This window comes from Pelophylax lessonae (genome assembly GCF_965119305.1).
Source record: "Pelophylax lessonae genome assembly, chromosome: 4".
Taxonomy (NCBI): Eukaryota; Metazoa; Chordata; class Amphibia; order Anura; family Ranidae; genus Pelophylax; species Pelophylax lessonae.
The window spans coordinates 15,134,309-15,145,458 of record NC_138771.1 but is presented as its reverse complement, the minus strand read 5'-3'; the positions used below and the strand labels follow the sequence as shown (position 1 = coordinate 15,145,458).

General features: G+C 45.3%; 1 protein-coding gene across 1 annotated transcript in view; it reads right to left on the bottom strand.

The window, feature by feature from the left end:
- Positions 1 to 1,644: 1,644 nt before the first annotated feature.
- The window catches only part of CLN6 (CLN6 transmembrane ER protein), a 64,055-nt gene continuing 54,549 nt past the window's right edge, over positions 1,645 to 11,150 (bottom strand). Inside the window, exons 6-7 of the mRNA XM_082254311.1 lie at positions 9,894 to 10,016; positions 1,645 to 1,964 (exon numbers count right to left, since the gene is read on the bottom strand). Of these exons, the coding sequence (XP_082110437.1) occupies positions 1,694 to 1,964; positions 9,894 to 10,016 (394 nt within the window). The 3' untranslated portion in view covers positions 1,645 to 1,693. The remainder of the gene's footprint in view (positions 1,965 to 9,893; positions 10,017 to 11,150) is intronic.

Here is an 11,150-nt window from a genome sequence, read left to right as displayed (position 1 = left end):
CTCTGCGTTCATTAGGGCTGGGATCAGGGATCAGTAGGGCTGAAGTCGGAGCCCTGCGCACAGTAGGGTTCAGGTTGGGGCTCGGTTGGGCTGAGACTGGGGCCCTGCGCTCAGTAGGGTTCAGGTTGGGGCTCAGTAGGGCTGAGGTCAGGCTCTGCGTTCAGTAGGGCTGAGATCGCGGCTCTGCGTTCAGTAGAGCTGAGGTCGGGGCTCTACGTTCAGTAGGGCTGAGGTCAGGGCCCTGCGCTCAGAGGGTTCAGGTTGGGGCTCGGTAGGGCTGAGGTTGGGGCTCTGCACTCAGTAGGGTTCAGGTTGGGGCTCAGTAGGGTTGAGGTCAGGGCTCTTCATTGAGTAAGGCTAAGGTCGGGACTCAGTAAGGTTGAGGTTCTGTAGGGTTGAGGTCAGGTCTCTGCGTTCAGTAGGGCTGGGGTCAGGGATCAGTAGGGCTAAGGTCGAGGCCCTGTGCTCAGTAGGGTTGAGGTCAGGTCTCTTTGCAGGCCACTTCTTCCACACCAAACTCATTAAGCCAAGTCTTTATGGATCTGGTTTTGTGCAAAGAGCACAGTCATGTTGTAACAGAAAATGGTCTTCCCCAAACTGTTGCCAGAAGGTATGAATGAAGCGTACAATTGTCTAAAATGTGCTTGTATGGTGTAGCTCTAACAGTACCCTTTACTAGAAATGCCTGAACGCAATAATTTGGAGGGAAGTCTACAAACTTTTGCCCATCTAGTGCCACTCAGGTGGGAGACGTCACTGCCACAGAGATAAAATCAGTACTTCAACTCCTCACTAACAACCCAGAATCGGAGTCAGTTTTGTGTATATTTAACCCTTAAGTCAAAAATGTAAAATTCCTTTCCGCAAAATTCCCATCATAATGTTCTAAAAAGCACCACTTCTGACTAAAGCAGTTAATAAAATATTAAAATAAACTTATCATTAAATAATAAAAAATGAAAAAGCACTCAACTATAGTTTGAAGAAAGGAAGAAGGGTTTCCTATACTTCACCCCTTCTACCGGGGTGACACAAGACTGACTAAAAGAGGTCTACATGGATGTCCACTCTTTAGAAGATTAGAGATGTCTACATGGATGTCCACTCTTTAGGAGATTAGAGAAGTCTACATGGATGTCCACTCTTTAGGAGATTAGAGAGGTCTACATGGATGTCCACTCTTTAGAAGATTAGAGAGGTCTACATGGATGTCCACTCTTTAGAAGATTAGAGATGTCTACATGGATGTCCACTCTTTAGGAGATTAGAGAAGTCTACATGGATGTCCACTCTTTAGGAGATTAGAGAGGTCTACATGGATGTCCACTCTTTAGGAGATTAGAGATGTCTACACGGATGTCCACTCTTTAGGAGATTAGAGAAGTCTACATGGATGTCCACTCTTTAGGAGATTAGAGAGGTCTACATGGATGTCCACTCTTTAGGAAATTAGAGAGGTCTACATGGATGTCCACTTTTTAGGAAATTAGAGAGGTCTACATGGATGTCCACTCTTTAGGAGATTAGAGACGTCTACGTGGATGTCCACTCTTTAGGAGATTAGAGACGTCTACGTGGATGTCCACTCTTTAGGAGATTAGAGATGTCTACATGGATGTCCACTCTTTAGGAGATTAGAGAGGTCTACATGGATGTCCACTCTTTAGGAGATTAGAGTAATACCTTCTCTCTATCAGTGAAGGCTGTTGATGTGCAATGTATAAAAGGCCCAGGGCTCTGGAATATAGATAACCCCGGGGTATTTCTTGCGCAATATCTTATCATTCCACAGCCATACGATCCAAACCGCGATGAGGACTAAAGTCGCTGAAAAGGAGAGCAGTAAGAAGAGGCCGTTACTGTCCAGACGAAAACCCTTACGCTTCTGGTGTAGGATGAGAGCCAGCATTGCAAAGAAGGTGAAGATGAAGATGATGAAGATCTGGCCCTCAGTCACCAGGTACCTGCAAGACAAGTAAGTGAAAAAAGACTGCTGAGTAAAACAGAACAGAATACATACAGTATACACTACGTGGTCAAAAGGACATCTCACCATCACACCTACGTACAGTGCCTTGCGAAAGTATTCGACCCCCTTGAACTTTGCGACCTTTTGTCACATTTCAGGCTTCAAACATAAAGATATAAAACTGTAATTTTTTGTGAAGAATCAACAAGTGGGACACAATCATGAGGAACGAAATTTATTGGATATTTCAAACTTTGTTAACAAATAAAAAACTGAAAAATTGGGCGTGCAAAATGATTCAGCCCCTTTACTTTCAGTGCAGCAAACTCTCTCCAGAAGTTCAGTGAGGATCTCTGAATGATCCAATGTTGACCTAAATGACTAATGATGATAAATAGAATCCACCTGTGTGTAATCAAGTCTCCGTATAAATGCACCTGCACTGTGATAGTCTCAGAGGTCCGTTTAAAGTGCAGAGAGCATCATGAAGAACAAGGAACACACCAGGCAGGTCCGAGATACTGTTGTGGAGAAGTTTAAAGCCGGATTTGGATACAAAAAGATTTCCCAAGCTTTAAACATCCCAAGGAGCACTGTGCAAGCGATAATATTGAAATGGAAGGAGTATCAGACCACTGCAAATCTACGAAGACCTGGCCGTCCCTCTAAACTTTCAGCTCATAGAAGGAGAAGACTGATCAGAGATGCAGCCAAGAGGCCCATGATCACTCTGGATGAACTGCAGAGATCTACAGCTGAGGTGGGAGACTCTGTCCATAGGACAACAATCAGTCCTATACTGCACAAATCTGGCCTTTATGGAAGAGTGGCAAGAAGAAAGCCATTTCTTAAAGATATCCATAAAAAGTGTCGTTTAAAGTTTGCCACAAGCCACCTGGGAGACACCAAACATGTGGAAGAAGGTGCTCTGGTCAGATGAAACCAAAATCTAACTTTTTGGCAACAATGCAAAACGTTATGTTTGGCGTAAAAGCAACACAGCTCATCACCCTGAACACACCATCCCCACTGTCAAACATGGTGGTGGCAGCATCATGGTTTGGGCCTGCTTTTCTTCAGCAGGGACAGGGAAGATGGTTAAAATTGATGGGAAGATGGATGGAGCCAAATACAGGACCATTCTGGAAGAAAACCTGATGGAGTCTGCAAAAGACCTGAGACTGGGACGGAGATTTGTCTTCCAACAAGACAATGATCCAAAACATAAAGCAAAATCTACAATGGAATGGTTCACAAATAAACCTATCCAGGTGTTAGAATGGCCAAGTCAAAGTCCAGACCTGAATCCAATCGAGAATCTGTGGAAAGAACTGAAAACTGCTGTTCACAAACGCTTTCCATCCAACCTCACTGAGCTCGAGCTGTTTTGCAAGGAGGAATGGGCAAAAATTTCAGTCTCTCGATGTGAAAAACTGATAGAGACATACCCCAAGCGACTTACAGCTGTAATCGCAGCAAAAGGTGGCGCTACAAAATATTAACTTAAGGGGGCTGAATAATTTTGCAAGCCCAATTTTTCAGTTTTTTATTTGTTAAAAAAGTTTGAAATATCCAATAAATTTTGTTCCACTTCATGATTGTGTCCCACTTGTTGATTCTTCACAAAAAATTACAGTTTTATATCTTTATGTTTGAAGCCTGAAATGTGGCAAAAGTTCGAAAAGTTCAAGGGGGCCGAATACTTTCGCAAGGCACTGTATAGCACCCTCCTAGGTAGGTGCTAGTCAGAAAGTATAGTTTTTGGCTCTATCTGCCTTTTAGAGGAGCAGCAGGAAAATCTATGTTGCTTTCTGCCTACCAGAGAGCAGGATCTGTGAGTTAGGTCTGCTCAGTGTGCGATTCATTGAGTCTAGAGAGTGTTTCACACTGGTCCAATAGGGAGGCATGTTGGACAGTGGGAGGAAACCTGACCAATGGATACATAGGCTTTGATACAGTCCCAGTGATTGGCAGAGACAGGCTGTCTTGGTGCATTATGGGATACTGTATAAAAGCCAGGAGCACCTGTGCTGCGGGGTCTTTGGCTGGAGAGAGTCCCAGGGAGGGCGGTGGCTGCCTGCTCCTCTGTAGCAGTGGCACGTGGTTGCAGGTGGTCAGCCTGGGGACCAGAGGAACGGAGCGGAATCCAGAGGTCCAGGAGAGCTGACTGAGTGGGAGACACTGGAGACTCTAGAAAAACAGTATTGTCAGTACAGGGGATCGTATCAAGCGGCCTGACCCGAGGGGGGCCACCCCGGAGTAGGATAGTCGGTGGACAGGTGTCAGTGGTCATGAAAGAGGATACTAGGAGAGTGTCCTGAAGATAACATTAGTTCATCAAGTCATCTGGAGAGAGAGACTTAACCCTAAATCCACTTAAGTGGCAAGGTGGATCAACAGCCTGGCTGTATCAACAGATAGATGTCCTCCAAACTTTGTGCATAGTTAATCTGCTTCTCCCATCTCTAATTTATAAAATAAAACACAAAACAACTACATACCCCTGGACTAATTATTGACTGAGCCAAAGAAGTAAAATGTTAGACTGTGAATGTCCGAGTTGCTAAAGGTAACCCCGAAAGTGTGAAAATCCAACAGTCCTCAAGGGGGCAGTGCTACATCGGGATTAGAAGTGCGTGGGCACCCCTCAAAATGATTGAGTTTAGGTGTTTCCAGTGCAGGGTGCTGTTCATGCTACATCATATGGAGACATTTTAGGCTGCATTAATGCGAGTGTACCAATCTGTACTCCCGGGCGAGGGGGCCGCCTTTAGCTGTACTTGCCCTGTAGGCAGCCTGATGAATTCAGTGACAGGCCACCAGTTGCACCGACTTGCATGCACATCCTGGAGCATACAATCATGCAGATTTGATGCATGCCTCAGAACTCAGTCTATCTGCATCCTAAACCATGCATTGGCCCACACGCATGTGTACTTCGGGATGAATATGAAGGTCTGTGCAGTTGGCAGCCTGTCATTGATTTCAATAGGCTGCCTACATGCCCCTGCATGGAACACCGATGCATTCCAGGTGGCTGAAAATTACCCAATGCACAGGTGTACAGTCTGGTAAGCCCATGTGAATGAGTGGCCTTAACCACTTTACCACCGGAGGATTTTCCTACTTAACGTCCAGGCCACTTTTTTCAACTTGGCACTGCGTGACTTTAACTGACAATTGCGCGGTCATGCAACGCCGTACCCAAACAAAATTTATGTCCTTTTTCCCCCCACAAACAGAGCTTCCTTTTGGTGGTATTTGATCACCTCTGCGCTTTTCATTTTTTGCGATATTAATAAAAAAAGAGCGAAAATTTTGCAAAAAATTGACATTTTCTTCGACAGTTAAAAAAATATCCAATATATTCAATTTTTGTCATATATTTAGGCCAAAATGTATTTAGCTACATGTCTTTGACAAAAAAATTCTCAATGAGCGTATTTATAACCGCTTTAAGACCGGAAGATTTTACACCAATCCTGACCAGGCCATATTTTGCGATTCGGCACTGCGTTACTTTAACGGACAATTGCACGGTCGTGCGATGCTGTACCCAAATAAAATGTATGTTCTTTTTTTCCCCACAAATAGAGCTTTCTTTTGGTGGTATTTGATCACTTGTGCAATTTTTATTTTTGAAAAAAAGAGCGACAATTTTGAAAAAAAAATATATATTTTTCACATTCTGATATATAACATTCCCCCCCCAAAAAATTTACAAATCAAAATTTTTTAACATTTAGGTCAATTTGTTTTCTGCTACATATTTTTGGTAAAAAAAAAAAAAAAATCACAATAAGCGTATTTTGATTGGTTTGTGCAAAAGGTATCACGTTTACTAACTACGGGAAAGATTTGTCATTTTTATTGTTTATTTCTTTTTTACTAGTAATGGCGGCAATCTGCGATTTTTTTGCGGGACTGCGACACTGTGGCGGACAAATCGGACCCTTGACTGACATTTTTGACACTTTTGGGGGGGACAAATGACATTACTACAGTAATCAGTGCTAGAAATATGCACTGTTACTATAATAATGACACTGGCAGGGAAGGGGTTAACACTGTTGGTGATCAAGGGGTTAAATGCATGCCTCGTGCTTACTGACGTGTGTGGGGGGAGGGGATTGTGTGACACAGACACAGATCGCAGGTTCAGCTATGCTGAATCCTGTGATCTGTCCCTGCCTGTCACAGAGAAGATCCGCCCGCTTTGTTTACACAAGCAGGAGGATTTTCTCAGTCTTTCCCTGATGATCGGGGAAGAGCGGCAGTGATCGCCGCCTCTCCTCCCCTGGCCCGACTCCCGCTGTGTCTAAACACAGCAGAAGCGTGCCTCCGGCGGCGGGCGCGCGCCGTCGAGAGACGGAGGTATCTGGCGATGTAGGTTTACGTCGCCAGACCCAGCCGAGCAGTAGCAGCAACGTGAGCGGTCAGCAAGTTGGTTAAGCTATAGAGCAGAGGTGTCAAACTAAATTTCAACGCGGGCGGCATCAGTATTATGGTCGCCCTTAGAGGGCCAGGTCAATCTGTAGCCGACCACTATCAGAAGTCAAGAGCCCCCCCCCCCCCCCTTACATCACCGTGCATCGCCTTTACCATGTGCTGCTGTTGGGAAGAAGCTGGAGGCAGAGCTGGGAAGCAGCAACTGCAGGGTCTGGAGGAGGGCTGGAGTCAGCTGAATGCTGAGACAATTGGAGGCGGTGCTACGGCTGCACAGAGGGGTGCAGGATCTGTAGGAGGAGTTGTGTCCTCCTCTACTGCCAACTGCTGAGTTGGGGAGGGGGTGGTCCTCTCTACAGCTGCAGGAGGAAGCACAAGATTTGCCAGAGGAGTTCGGTCCTCTCTGCTGCCATCTGATGACACAAGGTGGGGGCAGAGATGAAGGAGATGCAGCAGCTGCAGGAGAGGTGCAAGGGCCACATGAAATGGTCTGGAGGGCCGGATTCGGCCCGCGGGCCTTGTGTTTGACACCTGTGCTATAGATCAAGGATTCCCAAACTACGGCCCTCCAGTTGTTCAGGAACTACAATTCCTATCATGCCTAGACATCTCTGTGAATGTCAGATTTTTACAATGCCTCATGGGATTTGTAGTTCTGCAACAGCTGCAGGGCCGTAGTTTGGGAATCCCTGATCTAGATGATTATATTTTCTTTTCTTCCACCAAGGGTGTAAGGAAAGAGAATTGCTCAGTTCCTCCACCAGCACAGTCAGTGTTGATGGGGGGAAAGCCTCCTGCAGCGCTACTGTCTTCTGACAGCAGGGGGAGCCTTCCAAGCTGGCAGAACACAATGATTACTGCTTGTGGCTCTAGCCACCGGCAGTAATAGCTGGTTGTACCGAAGATAAAGGATCACCCCGGGTACAATCTGCCTGCCAATAGATGAATCTAGTCTAAACCGGTCCTTGCTGAAACAGCCGAATTTCAAACCATGTTAAGTGGCGGTTCACACATATGCGATGTCAGACATCGCATGTGATTCGCAGTGCACAGGTCTGAAAATCACATTGCATTTGGACCAAAGTCGCACAGAACCCTTTTTTTGGTCCACACCAGAATCGGATCGTATGGCTGTTCACACCAATGCAATCCAATTCATGTCCAAACTGACAATTCTCACTGCGATATGCAAACTGATCTGTGGGTGTCGTTAACTTTGTAATGACACCTCCAGCGATTCGCAAATGGTAGTGTGAACTGCCTGCGAGCTGAATGCGATGCAGGAACTCGCAGTGGATTCGAAGGGTTCCCGTATCGCATATATGTGAACCGGGACTAAAGAGACATATAATATTCAAAATATTATATCACATGGGGGGGGGGTCAAAAAATAAAGTTGCACCCAGGCACTCAAAACGTCCCAGAAAGTTTTTTTAGCCAGCCGCCATGTGTGTGATTTTCAGAGCAGTGCGCTCCGAATCACATGCGATGTCTGGCACATATGTGAACAGGCACTTACTGAGGCATCAAGGGTCTTTTAGACCCCTGATGTCTCATCTGCACTCCATTGTAGCTAATGAAGTCCAGATCTCGCACATGCAGATCGCACTCTAATTGCTTCTTGCCAGCACCCAGCACTTCTTGCATGCAGGGTTGCGGGGGGGGGGGGGGGGGGGGACACTCCAGGAGTATCACAAAGCAATCCAGCTTGTGTAGGGTGAGTAAAACCATCTGCATGTGTGTAAAAGGGTTAAATTCCTGAGTTTTATGTAAAAGGTAAATAAAAAGCCTGGGACTGGCGCCATTACTTCTCTCTGGGAATATTTAACCACTTGCCAACCGCTCACATTGCTGCTACTGCAGCGGGGAGGCTCGGCTGGGTCCAGCGACGTAGACCTACGTCCCTGGATTCCTCCCTCTTGGTGGCGCGTGCTCCCGCCGGAGGCTCGCTCCCGCTGTATTCAGACACAGCGGGAGTCGGGCCGGAGGAGGAGAGGCGGTGATCACCAGGAAAGACTGAGGAAATCCCCCCCCCTTTTGTGTAAACAAAGCAGGCGGATCTTCTCTGTGACAGACAGGGACAGATCACAGGATTCAGCATAGCTGAACCTGTGTCTGTGTCACACAACCCCCCTCCCCCCACACACGTCAGTAAGCAAGAGGCATACATTTAACCCCTTGATCACCCACAGTGTTAACCCCTTCCCTGCCAGTGTCATTATTACAGTAACAATGCATATTTTTAGCACTGATTACTGTAGTAATGTCACTGGTCCCCCCAAAAGTGTCAAAAATGTCAGTTAGGGGTCCAATCTGTCCGCCGCAATGTCGCAGTCCCGCAAAAAAAAAAAAAATTGCAGATCGCCGCCATTACTAGTAAATAAAGAAATGAACAATAAAAACGACAAATCTTTCCCCTAGTTTGTAAACGCAAACCAATCAAAATACGCTTAGTGATTTTTTTCCCCAAAAATACGTAGCAGAAAACAAATTGGCCTAAAATGTTAAAAAATGTTGATTTATACATTTTTTTGGGGGAATGTTATATATCAGAATGTGAAATATATAGTTTTTTTTTCCAAAATTGTCGCTCTTTTTTTAAAAAAATTAAAAAAAAAAAAAAAAAAAAAAAAAAAAAAAAAAAAAAAAAAATCGCACAGGTGATCAAATACCACCAAAAGAAAGCTCTATTTGTGGGAAGAAAAAAAAGGCATAAATTTAATTTGGGTACAGCGTCCCACAATTGCGCAATTGTCCGTTAAAGTAACGCAGTACCGAATCGCAAAATATAGTCTTGTCAGGAATGGGGTAAAATCTTCCGGTATTTTTTATTAATATCGCAAAAAAATGAAAAGCGCAGAGGTGATCAAATACCACCAAAAGAAAGCTCTGTTTGTGGGGAAAAAAAGGACGTAAATTTCGTTTGGGCACGGCGTTGCATGACTGCGCAATTGTTCGTTAAAATAACACAGTGCCAAATCGCAAAATATAGCCTGGTCAGGAATGGGGGTAAAATCTTCCGGTCTTAAAGCGGTTAAAAATACGCTCATTGAGAATTTTTTTGTCAAAGACATGTAGCTAAATACATTTTGGCCTAAATATATGACAAACATTGAATATATTGGATATTTTTTAACTTTCAAAGTAGAAAATGTAAATTTTTTCGCAAAATTTTCACTTTTTTTTAATATCGCAAAAAATGAAAAGCGCAGAGGTGATCAAATACCACCAAAAGAAAGTTCTGTTTGTGGGAAAAAAAAGGACGTAAATTTCGTTTGGGTACGGCGTTGCACGACCGCGCAATTGTCAGTTAAACTCGCGCAGTGCCAAGTTGAAAAAAGTGGCCTGGACGTTAAGCAGGAAAATCCTCCGGTCCTAAAGTGGTAAAGGAGCGCAGTTCCCGCCTTACAGGTAATGCTGCCTCCCCAGGACAGATCCAATGAGTGTAGCCTGTATAATTCCAGCACACCATACCTACCAGTAATAGAGACTGCTGGGACCCAGCAAAGACCAGGCTGATAGGGGCATTCTGCTTTCACCTCTCACTGTTGTGAAACAGCCAGAGAAATAGATGAACAGGATAAGGAAAAACGGAATGTACCTGGAATGAAGGAAACGGATCGTTCAGTTTATTTAGTTAGTTCAGTGATGAAATCATAAAAGTTATCAAGTGTTTTGTAAAGTGATTGTAAAAGGTAAAAATAAAAAAATAAAATAAAAAAACAGCAAAAAAAACATAAAACAGAAAAACAACAAGCATGTCTATACTTACCTGCTCTGTGCAACGGAATTCCTCCCTGTCCTTTGCCCCCATGGGACGCCGCTTGTGTGCTCGCTCCTGAGCCCCCTGCTGCATCCATCGACACACACAGCGAGACTCGGCTCCGCCCCCCTGCCACTGGCTTTAATTGACAGCAGCAGGAGCCAATGGCTCTCGGTGCCCCACCAAAGCCAGAGAGACCCGGAAGTGAGGGGAGAGGAGAGCTGCAGATGTGCACCGGGCTGGGGGGGGGGGGGGGCGCTGATGCCTCAACATTTTTTACCTTAACCACTTGCCTACCGGGCACTTCAACTCTTGGGGTTATTTTTTGCAGAACAAACAAAAAAAGACAGAAAATTTTCAAAAAAAAAAAAACAAAACCAAAAAAACTGTTGTTACAGTTTGTTATAAAATTTTGCAAACAGGTAATTTTTATCCTTCATTGATGTGAGCTGAGGAGGCGGCACTGATGGGCCCTGATAGGCACTGATAAGGCAGCACTGATGGGCCCTGATAGGCACCAATAGATTGCACTGATGGGCACTGATAAGGCAGCACTGATGGGCACTGATAAGGCAGCACTGATGGGCACTGATAAGGCACCAATAGGTTGCACTGATAAGACAGCACTGATGGGCACTGATAAGGCAGCACTGATGGGCCCTGATAGGCACCGATAGATTGCACTGATGGGCACTGATAAGGCAGCACTGATAAGGCACCGATAAGTTGCACTGATGGGCCCTGATAGGCACCGATTGATTGCACTGATGGGCACTGATAAGGCAGCACTGATAAGGCACCGATAGATTGAATTGATGGGCACTGATAAGGCAGCACTGATGGGCCCTGATAGGCACCGATAGATTGCACTGATGGGCACTGATAAGGCAGCACTGATGGGCACTGATAAGGCACCGATAGGTTGCACTGATGGGCCCTGATAGGCACCGATAGATTGCACTGATGGGCACT